The 13,001-nt window shown below is 43.0% G+C and overlaps 1 protein-coding gene across 3 annotated transcripts in view; it reads right to left on the bottom strand.

The window, feature by feature from the left end:
- Nucleotides 1–5,185: 5,185 nt before the first annotated feature.
- COL4A2 (collagen type IV alpha 2 chain) overlaps nt 5,186–13,001 on the bottom strand; it is a 144,282-nt gene continuing 136,466 nt past the window's right edge. For all 3 annotated transcript variants that reach the window (XM_051615916.1, XM_051615936.1, XM_051615926.1), the window contains 5 exons: nt 12,466–12,612; nt 11,810–11,926; nt 10,788–10,979; nt 9,916–10,202; nt 5,186–6,937 (listed from right to left, as the gene is read on the bottom strand). In XM_051615916.1, coding sequence (XP_051471876.1) covers nt 6,683–6,937; nt 9,916–10,202; nt 10,788–10,979; nt 11,810–11,926; nt 12,466–12,612 — 998 coding nt within the window. In that variant the 3' untranslated portion in view covers nt 5,186–6,682. The remainder of the gene's footprint in view (nt 6,938–9,915; nt 10,203–10,787; nt 10,980–11,809; nt 11,927–12,465; nt 12,613–13,001) is intronic.

Below are 13,001 nucleotides of genomic sequence, written 5' to 3'. Positions count from 1 at the left end.
AGGAGGAAGGGAAGAGAAACTGCCTTCTGTGGAGTAGAAGGGTACATGAAGGAGCAGTAATGAGGTTTCTCTCCTGACTGCAGTGAAAAGGAGGACCTAATACTCAATACTACTTCTAGAGTTTTCCAACCCTCTTGGCTACACAGAATGCATGCAGTGACTCTGGAGCTCACACTGGGACACCATAACCAGAGTGAAGAACTGGTAGTTTAAAAAAAACAAAACAACAAACAAACAAAGACTCTCCCCTCCCCAATAATGTCCTCCTAAAACCAAAAAGGCTCAAAGATGCCATGTTCCAATGCTTTATCATTGCCTTTCTTGGTTCCACACAAATCATAGTTGTTTAGTACATGGAGAGACAATTCCTAAATTAATAATGAATTAAATGATCGCTAAGTGTATTTTAAGTATTTTTTTTCCAAACATATGGCCTCTTGAGAACCTTTCTGCAGAGTAGTATCTTTATTTTCTGCTTTCAAGTTCATGCATGGTATAGATGTAGTGGGGAAGAATGGCTTGGGGGAAATACCTTTGTACATTTAACCATAAAAATCATAGAATGGTTTGGGCTGGAAAAGACCTTTAGGTCATCAACTCCAGCTCCCTGCCTCCCCTGCAATAAGCACGGACGTCTTCCTCAGGTTGCTCAGAGCCCCACCCAACCTGACCTTCAAAGTTTCCAGGGATGGGGCAGCTACCACCTTCCTGGGCAACCTGTTCCTGTGTTTCATCACCCTAACTGTAAATTTTTTTTTCCATGTACCTAGTCTGAATCTACCCTTATTTAGTTTAAAACCGTTACCCCTTGTCCTATGGGTACAGGTCCTACACAGGGTTGTCATCTTTTGGATTTGCTAGAGATTGGCCGATCTGTCAGAGAATTAACTGCAGCTGCTGTGTGGTGTTTACAGTGGTATACAATTAAAAACCCTCTAGCTCTTAACAAAATTCCAAGGCCAGTATCTTAGTAGTCTCTTAGTACTGAGGAGACAAACAGGCTACACTCTCAGCCTTCCTCCCTACCAAAGTGATCTGCTATTGTATCTGTGAGAGGTTACTGCTGGCGTTGCTGCATCTGTTGACAACTGAACCTGCAGCATGCACTGGTGGCAAGGTGAGGCTTTTGAAAGATGTACACCTAGAAGGTACGGAACAGGAACAAATATTCGTACATCTAACACTTCTTAAGGTATAAATATTTGCAATTCAGTTGCACCAGCATTTGATTAATATAAGATCTTGAGAAATTCTTGCAGTCCTTCCAAAAGCTCCAACTTGGGTGTTTTCACTGAAAGAGATGACATAGGAGCCAGCCTTGCATGCTGTGCTTTTGCCTTTAGGGCTACACTTGTCTGACACAATGTTCAAGGCTTTTTAGTGTCGCTGGCTGTTGTTCCTTGAGAAGTGTCTGGGTTATGAGAGATTGTCACTCTGCCAGTCTGTGAGAGATCATGGGGTTGCAGAACAGAACCTGGGAGGCTGTGTAACACACAGGACTATTGATAAGAGGTTAAGGAGTAGAACTGGATTGCTCAATATGTGTGCTAGCCTCATTTCTTTACTACTTTCTGAAGTTCTATTGCTTGTTATATTGCTACATACTCTTGTAAAAAGTCCCTCACCAGCTTTCCTGTAGCTCCTTCAGATGCTGGAAAGCTGCTGTAATGTCTCCCTGGAGCCTTCTCTTCCTCAGGCTGAACAGCCCCAACTCTTTCAGCCTGTCTTAATAGGAGAGGTGCTCCAGCCCTCTGATTATCTTCGTGGCCCTCCTTTGGACTCACTCCAACAGATCCATGACTTTCTTATGTTGGGGGCTCCAGAACTGGACACAGTACTCCAGGTGGGGTCTCATGAGAGCTAAGTAGAGAGCAGAATTACCTCTGTTGACCTGCTGGCTGTGCTGCTTTTGATGCAGCCCAGGACACAGTTGGCTTTCTGGGTTGCACGTGCACATCACCAGCTCATGTTGAGCTTCTCATCAACCAACAACCCTAAGTCCTTTTCCTCAGAGCTACTTTCAATCCATTCTCGGCCCAGCCTGTAATTGTGCTTGGGATTGCCCCAACACAGGTGCAGGACAAGTACATCTGTTTGATGCCTGCTCTTCTGCATGCCACTGGCTGCATCACTGTGAGGTTCCTTTCCCCATTAAAAATCATGGAGCATCCTGGAGCTTGGCAGGTTGTGCCTGCACTGCTGGAGCCAGGTGGCACCCCTCCCTGCCAGGACTAGTGATGGCAGGTCAAAGCAGGGACCCTGGTGTTCTGCCTGGGAGGGGAGCCTCATTTTACAAGTATTTATTTCCTTTCCCCTGCTCCTTCATTTTGTTTGTCTGGTTTATGTGAAGTGTTTGAACTGTGAAATAAAAGATGTTATTTTTGGCCAAGCTGGGTGACTGAGCAAAAGGCCTGACTATGCCCAAGCTGATGTCTGGGTCAAGCTGTGACCCAAAGGGGAGGCAGAGAAGGAGGATTGGAGGAATGGCATGGTGAGCAGGATGGGGGGAACTGGCTGGGAAGGCCCCATCCTGCTTCCTGCCCCTTGCAGGCTCTGATGGTGCAAGACAGGTTGTTATAGGCCCATGACAACCCCAACAAGGCTTCGAGTCTTGTGGAGGGCACAAAAGGAGCCTGAAGTCGTGCTGGTGCCCATGGGGTAGGGCAGAGCTGCTGAGCTTAGTTGTGCCCTTGCTCATGTTGTGGTTTAGCAATATGGTTTAGTGGTGGATGTGGCAGTGATGAGTTAACGACTGGACCTGAAGATCTTACAGGGTTTTTCCAACCAGAATGATTCTATGATTCTGTTGTGGGAAGCACCACTGCCATTTTTACTTCTCTGCTTGTGGGTTATGGGGCCCAGGGGTTTTACTTGCTTCCCTCATCCAGTATGTCTTGCACCAACGTGTGCCTAGTCCTATGGCTATGAGGCTGGATCCCTGCTTACCCTTGGTGGGTATGGGTGGCCATCCTTGGAGATGACCCTGGCCCCCAGGTAGTTATGGAGGCTGGTGCTGACTGCCAGAGACACCATCAGCGCATCACCAGTGACCTTCCCAGCTTCTCTTCTGGTAGCAGTCTGTTACTTTTTGATTTGAGGTCACATGTATTGTTTGCTTTTTTTTCTGTTTCTGGCAGCTGTGGACAAGCCCAGTCATGCAGGGTGTGAATGAACTCAACTGATCTGGTCAATACACTCTGAGGAAATGATCAGTGTCAACTGATGTCATTATGTTGACTTCCCTATAGCTGTGCTGATAGACTGATTCATTATTACCTACAGAATGAGAATATAATCTTGTTTACTTTCTCTAGCCTCAACAGCATGTTATATTTTAGTATGTGTTCAAAAAGGAAAGCATGGGAAGCAAACAGCAAACTTCGAAGGACAGGTTGTGACTTGGCCAAACCCAGGCAAAAAACACTTGTGGTTTTTACATCCCAGACTGGATCACTATAGTTCAGTAAAAAGATTGTTTTGTTTTGCTATAGCTGAGTTCCTCCTCTATAAAAATATTTTAATTTCTTGGAAGTGGGTTCTTGGAAGGGATCTTCAAAGATTATCTAGAGCACCCCCCCTGCCATAGACAGGGACATGTTTCAAAGGGCTCCTTAAAGCCCTGTCCAACCTGGTCTTGAACAGGTCCAGGAATGTGGCATCCTGGGCTTCTCTGGGCAACCTGTTAAAATCACTGCCCCTTGTCCTGCGGCTATAGGCCTTGGTAAAAAGTCTCTCTCCATGCTCCTTTTAAGCCCCCTTTATATATAGAAAGGCTGCTCTAAGATCTCCCTAAGCCTTCCCTTCTCCAGGCTGAACAACCCAAACACAGCCTGTCTTCGTAGGCGAGGAGGTAAATTCGCAGCTAAAAGGCAGTTCGAATACCTCGGCTCCCCTCTGTGCTGTGCTCCACGTTTGCTTGCAAGGTGAAATCCTTTGGCTACTGCAAGTATTTCACGTGTTTGCACGCATGAGCTTCCTCCCCTTCTCAAACAGTGATTGCGCAGGCTGTAGAGAAACACAGGTGTGAGTACACAGACCCGAAGCACATGATGTGCACAAAGTACAAAAGTTGGCACCTTGTGGGGTTTTGTGGTTTTATTTTTTTCCTGCACTGGGCCTGTCTGTTCAACTCAATGCTGTGCCGATAGCTTGCAGAACAAACATGCTAAGAACAGTTTACATGAGTCAGGGGAAGTTAAGATTCAAAGCAGCTGTAGGAGGAAGACCTCTATCTGCTAAAGTTTTTACATGCTACATAAATAAATAAATAAATAGCTGCACGGGAGAATTGGGCACAATGCATTAGCCATGAAAATCTAAATAGATTGCTGCTGTTGTTGACATAATAGTTTTTTTACAGATCTGTGTAACCTCCACTGGAATTCTTTTAAAACCCTCAATGTGCTGCATTGCCAGAGTTGTATGCTGTAAAAATCAAAAGTGGAAACTGTGTGATCATCCCACAACCACTGATATTTATCAACACCTGAAAGAGGTAAATTGATGAATCTTAAATGTTTCTTACTGCCATGTGTAATTTAAAAGAACTGGCACATGTGGAATAGGTTTGGCTCCTGTTGACTTGCAGTGTTTTCAATCCTAAGTAATTTTATCTAGCTGAAAAAAAAAATATAAAAAATTAGTTTGTTGAGGGGGCTGCCTTTCAGAGCCACAGCATGGCCAGAGAGTTCATTTCAAACTCAGGTAGTTTCTCCATTTATGGATAGATCTAATTATATGTACAACTAATCTAGGTCAGACAGTGTGCTAGCTAAGAACTTGAACTTAATTTATGCTTAATATTTTTTTGCGGAGGTAACACTTGTCAAGTTTGGTTAATGTTGGTTTCCTGAATGTTCTGGGGCATGAATAACATGTTGCTTTAATCTGCAACATTGCAATTTATTGGCTTAAATTGTTATTCCTAACAACAGATGAAACAGTATTTTCAGTAGTTTAGCTTAAACAAACAAATCAAGAAACACAGCTTCCATCTTGGAGCTTTTTGAGAGCCATGAAATAAACACGCTTATTCCTGGCTGAAGAGTTTAAATTTAAGTGGAAGGAGCTTTCTGGTAGTGTTTTCTTAATTCCTCAGGTGCAAACAAAGTAATTCAACAGAGCAGTCCATACACATTTTATAGAAAAACACTATTACGGAATGGAAATCATCAACAAATAGAGGTGTAGAAAAAAAACAAGTTTTATTTATGATACAGTGAGTATGGAATGTAATTCCAAAAGCCAAAAAGCACCTGAAGCAGGAGTGAGGTTGAACTGTTGAAAAATCAACTGTCATTACTATAAAAGTATCTTTGATTTTAGTTTAAAGCAGTTAGGTATATAATCACACTATGCAATGAGGAAATGTGCAGCTGATCCTTTTATTCCCCTCCGCCCCCCCTTGTGGTGGTGATGACAGACAACTTTGGGCTAAATTGCCTCTTTCTACAGAAGGGATGAGCCAGCCGTTCTGGCCAATTATCAAGCCTGGCATGCAATAACCTGTTTCTCTTCGGGAAAAGATGGTGCCAAACACATGCCCTGCTTCCTTCCCTTTTGCTTTTGCAAGGATGGCTGTGTGCAAGCTGGGATATTGGTCATCTCAATGCCACCTGTCCCCAGCTGCTAGGACAGCATGCCTTCCAAAGAGGAAACTGGCAGGTCTGGAAGTTCTGCATTTGAAGCTCATGTGGCATTGAGCGACAATGCTCTCCTGCAAAACCTACTCTGTGTTCAGTAGCTGCTTGAACAGTGTGTGGTTAAGATTGGTATGTGATGAGGGGCTTGGTTTCAGAGGGGGTTTTTGCTGCAATGCAAAAACTACTTGGTGCTGCTGCTGTGTGGGCACTGTGATGCAGCTGAAGGTCCAGAACACTGTGGAGCCTGAGAGCTTTGTAATGATCCTCTGGCCTGGGGTATGTCTAGAAAAAAAAATAAATCATCAAGCTTGTAAAATAAAATGCTGAACTTCATCCTACAGTCTCCTAATAAAAACAGGAAGAGTAGCATTTTGTGGTCACTCTTTTTGGGAGGCCTGTGGGCTTCTCTGCTGTTGCCAGCGGTTAAGTGCTAAAGCATGGCAACGCTTGAAAAAAAACAACAAATACAATAAAAAGATGGTTGTTTTGGGTGTGTTTGAAATGCCCAAGCATAAAATACTAAAATCAAAGGTTTCAATGCTGGACAAAGGCACTTTCCAGAGCATATTTCTTTGTATTTGGCAAGGGTTTAGCACTTGGATCCCCTTGGGGTAATTTCAGGAACTGCAGCTGTTAAGTGTTTACTGTTGTGACAAATACAGTAAATAGAAAAGATACATATATTCTCTTAAAGTAAATGCAGTGGGTATCTGACCAAGGCAACCATTTATTACTGAAGCTCTTTTGGTGTTTCAAAGCTGTGAGTATTTGTATAATTTGGCAGACAATGTTAGACTAGCAAAAGATGTGTACATATACTGTATAGTAGGAGAACACAGAACTAGATCTGTGTTAGACTTCATTTGTGTTACAGTTAATTTGCTTTTACAGACATTTTTAAAAATTAACTTTCCATTCAGCTTTTGAGGTAATAAGTTAAAAAAGCACCAACATGATTTTTTCAAATGTCTAACCATCATAGAAGGCTCCACCCTGTAAGACCCACACGATGAGCAGGTTCCTTATACTGTGCAAGACTTCTATAAATTTTTCATACAGACTTGACATCTGCTGATATGGCTTCGGATGAGTCCTGCCTTGAGTGTATCTGCTGAGGGCTTGCTTTGGAAGGGCTGGTCGACTGTAGTGAGCCAGAAGCTGTATTTATTTGCAAAGTAGTGACAGGTTCCACGTGCGCCATTACATTCGATGAAAGGAGTTGCTCTGAAATCTTCCAGGCAGCTCCCAGGAGAAACCAGCGACTGTCCTCCACCTTCATCACCAGCAGCAGTGTGCTAAACAAGACAAGGAGGGCAGTGTTCAGAGTATAACCTCAGGCAATGCTGCCAAAAACTTACACATGGGAAAAGAGAAAAAACACTAGAATTGCTCCTAATTTTTATTTCTGCTAATCTTGCAACTAGGTGAGGCTTAAGGGTTTGGCTATGCTTTAGCTATAAAAAGGAGCTAACTCATATGTTGATGCCACTTCAAGTCTTCTCACAAACATGTTTTCTATAGTTAAGAGTTTCGCTTTGGGGAGCCTTAGAACTAGAGAATCGTTTAGGTGGGAAAAGCCCACTGGAAGTCACCTCAGCCAGTTTCCTGCTCAAAGCAGGGCAGCTTACAAAGTTGCCTTTGGTTGCTGCGGGCACCATTGAGTTGTTAATACCTCCAATAATGGAGTTTTCCACAACCTCTCTGGGCAGCCTGTTCCTCTGATTACGCTCACTAAGAAGAACTTTTCACCATATAGCTAACTTGGATTTCTCTAATTATAAAGTCTGTCATGCTTTGCATTGTACCTGAGGTGCACTGTGGAAACAAAATTAGCTTCTATACAAATAAGCTGTTCCATCTGTGGCATATTGTTTGACAGCAAATTACACCAGAATAATGCATCTTTATACCACTCAGCTGTTACCTTTGACACATACTGTGGTAACGAACTGAATGTTACTTTTCTTCTGTCAAAGGCATTACTAACAAAAAAGACATTTCCTCTGCCCATTTAAGAACTGTACAGCTGCATTTTTAAGAGGAGCTGTTTAATTTTCTGTTAAAAACTGGAGGAATTTGCAATATAAAAGAAAGCCACTGGAAAATAAAGTTGCTAAATAGGTTTGTAAATATAAGGAGAAATCTGGGCACATCCAATATGTTTTAATAAACACCATACTATAAAAGTACATGTTTTAACTAGCTTTGTTTATGCTGTGAGAGGCCCACTGTGTTCATATAAATGAATAACAGAAATTACCATCTTTGAACAGAGTGAAGGACTCTGAGCTCTGACTGGTGTTAAATATTGCTGAGATTTAGACACTTGGTTGTTTTTGGTTTGGTGTTTTTTTTTTTTTAAAAAACAAACAAACAAACAAAAAAACAAAAAAAACCCCAAACAAACCACAACCCAAACCAACAACTCTCTCCCACCCACAAACTCCACCCAAACCCCAAAGCTGCAGCTCATCAACTGCCTTACAAATTTGCAAGATTTGCTAAGCTGTGAAGTTCAGGAGCAAAACCATTCTAGCATCCCTCTACAAGAACAAGGGTGGTAAGTAGCAGCATTCACTATTACAGCTTTGAGCCCTTTGCAGTTGGAGCTGGAAAGCCTGCTTGGGAGCAGGCCTGCTTCACCACCTCAGGATGAGCAGTGGCATTCCTATGCGCAGTGTAAATGCTCCCACCCTGTGCCTATAATACCTCCTCTTTTATTTGCCATGGCCTTCTATCCTTCTTACACTTCTATCCTCCAACACTTAACCTGCATCCTATAAAGGTAGAGTGGCCTGTGTGGCCTTGTTACATGAAATCTTACTGACTTCTATACCTGCTTGGGCAGGAATCCATGACGACTCCCTGCATGATTGTACCTTACTCAGGGGAAGGAGGTGACAAATTTAAGCCAAGGAAGTAAAACAGTATGTACTTTGTGATAACCACAAGTGTTCTGTACTTCTTCCATAGTTGTCTGAGAAGCAGAAATGTGTACACCAAACATTTCATTTGCTCCAAACACTAGCTGAGAAAATCAGAATTCTTCTCACTGTGTGTTCCTTGGTACTGGCAGGCTTTGTCCTGGCAAAAGGTTCTTGCTAAGGTGACAACTTGGTTCTTAACAATGCTCAGTGTTTACACAGGTCTTTGCAAACATTGAATTAATCCTTGGAATTCTTACACCCTAAGTATGAGATGGGTATCAGGGCTTTTTATAGAAGCAAAAGAAAGGTCAAACACAGGGCTGGTCAAAAGTGTGACCTGCCCTCTCAAGACACTTTTGTTTTCTGTAACTAAATGAAAAAATAGCAGATTTCCTTTTACCTTATTTTCTGAAAAGTTAAAGCTTTTGGATTTTGACTATTGCTATTCTATGTTTTCTTCTAGAGAAATATTTTTTCCCCCCCTACCTTGCATCATTCAGTCCAATCTTTAATGAGTCAACAACATGGGCACACTGTTGCAGGCTTTGCCTCTCGGGTACATCAAGCAAGTAAGAAATATGAGCACCTGTCAGATCATTCACTGACACATTCTAGCTGCTCTTTAACCATGCTAAGCCCTCCAGTGCTTATGTGATCTGGCCTGCAAGAAAAGCAGGTCATGCCCTTCAGTAGGTCTTCCACTGCACACCTAACGCTAAGTTTTTCTGTACCATCCCATTTCCTAATTATGACAGGATCTAAGAGATCCTATATGACTGAGCATATACAGCTCAGTTCTTGTTGCTATGAGAGATACAAACACTGAAGTTAAATTTTAGAAACAAGAGGAGGCCGTCTCCCTTTCCAGACTAGGTGAAAGACACTAGCTTCTAAATCTTCAACCAGACACCAATGATTGCAAGTTTCTAAAAGAAGGATACAAATTTTGTGATTTCCTCCCCTCCCCCCCTTGATCAGCTACTTAATAGTGATGTATGTAAGTAACTCTCAATCTTCAGCTGTGAATACGCTTTGTAGGCTACTGTCAGTGCAATTTTATTTGCTAATCCATAGCTGTCTCTGTGCTCTGCTCCAAAGCTCTATGGTGTACGTAAAGTAACTCCTCCAGATGTTAGTCTGTCAAGAGGCAATTTTCTCTGCAATTGACCGAAATTTTGTTTCTCCTCTCTGCTTCCTAGAAGATAGTTCTGTAGTTCCCTGGTTCCCCAGTATGATGCATGTTTTTGGTGTTCCTGGATCTGAAACAGAGCAGCCTTTCTATCTAAGTATTTAAGACTCAGACTTAAAACCCAGTGCCACACAGTGTGACACTGGAGAGCAAATACCATAAGGAAGGAATATCCGATCCACAAACTGCGCCAGCCTTCAGGGCAGTGAGGAATAGAAGCTTCTTGGCTATGGACAGCAATTGCCACAGCTGGGGCCTCACAAACTGAGCAGCGACTGATATACGGCTTAATGTCATCTTCTGCCACAGGCATCATTGGAAGAGGTGCTGTAGTCGAGAGCCAGTAGGATTTATCATTTCGACTTGCGTAATAACAAATATCCCCAGGGTTACAGTAGAGGAATGGCATAGTACTAAAACGAGCCAAACATGAGCCAGCCAGCCCTGTTAAAAAAGAAGAAAAAAAAAAGAAATTACAGCAATCATTCTTACAGAAGACAATGCACGTTTTCAGTTTCCTGCTCTTTCCCAAGCACTTGTCAGTAAAACCCTGAAATCCAGAATGTTTTGCTGGCTTTACAGGCAGCTATTAGTTTTTCCTACCTCAATTTGTTAGCTTCACTCACTCTGAACAAGTAAAAACTGTCATCCCAGGGACTGACAGTAAAACCACTGTACATTCCTGGGACTGAGAGAAGCCTGCTGGGTAAGAGAAGAGAGAAGTAGGTGGAAAAGTACAGTGTGTGTTGGGAATTGGAGTCACCAACACTGGTAGGTGCATGGGAGAGAGAGCAGTTGAATAGCACTAGTGACTTGCAGGAGCCTTCTCAGTGGCACTCCATGCAGACATAGAACTTCTATCTTCTCATTTTGGTGTTTGCCAAACCTGTTTGCTGAAGTCCCAGCTTTCTCTAGATTCTGTTTATTTAGTTGAGTTGTTTTGGTTTTTTTTTCTTTTTTTTTTTTCTTTTTTTCTTTTTCATCCAGAGAGATGGAATTGAGGTGGCTCCCAGCAATACCCGCACATACCTAGATCCTGGTTGTGTGCTTTCTCTTGTCCTTCAAAGTACAGTAGACTGTATCCACTCCAGAGTTTGTTCATGCCAACTGGGCACATGGGCTCTTGATCAGACTGGCTGTGCTTCACCAGCAGGTAGCCCATGCTCACGCTGCGACCTGGCATGCCTGGCAGCCCGGGGCTGCCGGGGCGGCCTGGCTGACCTTAGAACAGCAGAGGGGAAAGACAGAAAACAACTGAAGTTCATGCTCCCACAGCAAGCTGATATTCCAGCTAAGCTGCTGACAGACAAAGCTTAATTGCATGATGCCTCTTGTTGTAAGTTATTGTTAAAAGAGCTGTAGTTCTAGGATTGCAGCAGTTGTTTTGTAAGTAGATGTGGGCTGGATTAGGCTCCTTGGTTTCTAAGATGATGCATTTCACTATCAGAAGCAGGAAAAGTCACATATAAAATTCTAATTAAGTTGAGCATACTTGGTTCAGTACAGATGAACATACTTTATCTTTAAAACTTTTTCTTAGTTCAAGATTAACCAATGATTTTTTTTTAAACTGCTTGCAGTTGCTTTCTGCGGTTAAAACTATGCTCTGCAAATAACTTCTTCTCTGTTTACTTAGCTAATTAAGATGGTAATCATTCTGCTCTTTGTCTGGTTAAGGACATAGGTATTTCTTTTACAAATAAGTTCCCCTAAACATCATCTATCCAAACATCACATGCCAAACCGTTCTTTTCCATGAATGTAATTTTTAGAAAATCACTAGGCTGAAATACTTCAGAGAAAACCGATATAAAAACACACTCAGATCAAAACAGACTAACTCACCAGTGGACTGACATCTAGATCTAGCAAACATTCCAAAAATATTGCTTTAAGATAACTCTGGTAAAAGTTAGTTAGCTGTCCCTTGTGAAAAAGCTGTGAAAACAGAAACCTTCTCTCTCCTCCCTATCCAGTGATCTAGTAACTAGAGAACAATTTATGGCAGTGAAATAGGAGAAAGGGAAGAAGTGCTGTGCAACATCTCTTACCTTCAAATCCCACAGGACCCTGAAATCCTGCTGATCCTTGTTCACCTCTGGAACCGGGAGGAGCTGGAATGCCACCCCTGCCCTGGAGTCCTGGCTCTCCAGGTGAACCTCTGAAACCTTGCACCAACAATGGTTATAAGCACAGTGACTGCAGAGACACCAGCATGCTACCCACTTTGTTAATATGTGCTCTATTTGCATGTTTGGTCCCATCTGCCAGGTTTATCAATTTACACTAAAGGCAAGTCCCTGTGGTTCTTCCTCAGGCAAAGAGCATTGACTTCATTGGAAAAGGTTGCTTAGGTCAAAACTGCACCAGCCCTGCAACCCTAATCTTTCACTCTTGCTGACACCACACATATCTGATGAGGCTAGTAGTGAGAGGTACACTGCACAAGGTCCACACGACTAACGCTACATTCCCATGGCTGATAGCACCCCCATGAGGATGTGCACATTTCCTCACATTTGGCTATGAGAGTGTTGTCAAAGTTTCCCCTGCTAGGAGGAGGAGGCAAGCCAAGCCCTAGCTTTGAAAGACCAAAATTTGACTCGGCTTTCTGACTTACAGAATTTAAAGAGAGTCAGTGCAGTGCTCTGGTGGCCTCACTCTGCTAAGGGGAACTGAGTTTTCACTCTGAGTATCTGATTCTTACCTGGATCACCTGGTGGACCCTGAGGTCCTGTATCTCCTGGGCTTCCTTGAGGTCCTATATTTCCACGGGGACCTGGTGAACCTTGCTCAGCAACCAGCCTTGGAGGAAGAGGAGGCAGCCCAGGAGAGCCTGGAGGGCCCTGAAAGCCTGTAATAAGAGGCAAGATGAGATAGTTTGATGAAAAATATCCCCTTGTATTTTCCTATGTTCCTTCATCCACAGATATGTTGCTATTACTTGGCTGCCTATATGGGAGAAGGACTGTGGTCTGCAACTCACCACCTTGGGTACAGCAGCCATATTTATTATAATGGGAGAACATGTGTGAGTATGGGGATTGTCTTCTCTTGGAGAGCACACAGACAAGCAGAAGGAAATGGATTATGCCCATGCTCCCTCATTTATGGCACAGGAAGCTGCGAAGCTCCCCCGAAACAGCCAACAACTCAGCTGCTGCACCATCTTCTGTAGGGCTCTGGGAGACACAAATACTTGATGGTATAGATACAGTGAAGGATTTTAAAGATATTTCTAAA

The sequence above is a fragment of the Apus apus genome, chromosome 1 (genome assembly GCF_020740795.1).
Source record: "Apus apus isolate bApuApu2 chromosome 1, bApuApu2.pri.cur, whole genome shotgun sequence".
NCBI classification, from domain to species: domain Eukaryota; kingdom Metazoa; phylum Chordata; class Aves; order Apodiformes; family Apodidae; genus Apus; species Apus apus.
The sequence above is the reverse complement of the archived record's forward strand: the minus strand, read 5'-3'. Positions and strand labels throughout refer to the sequence as shown.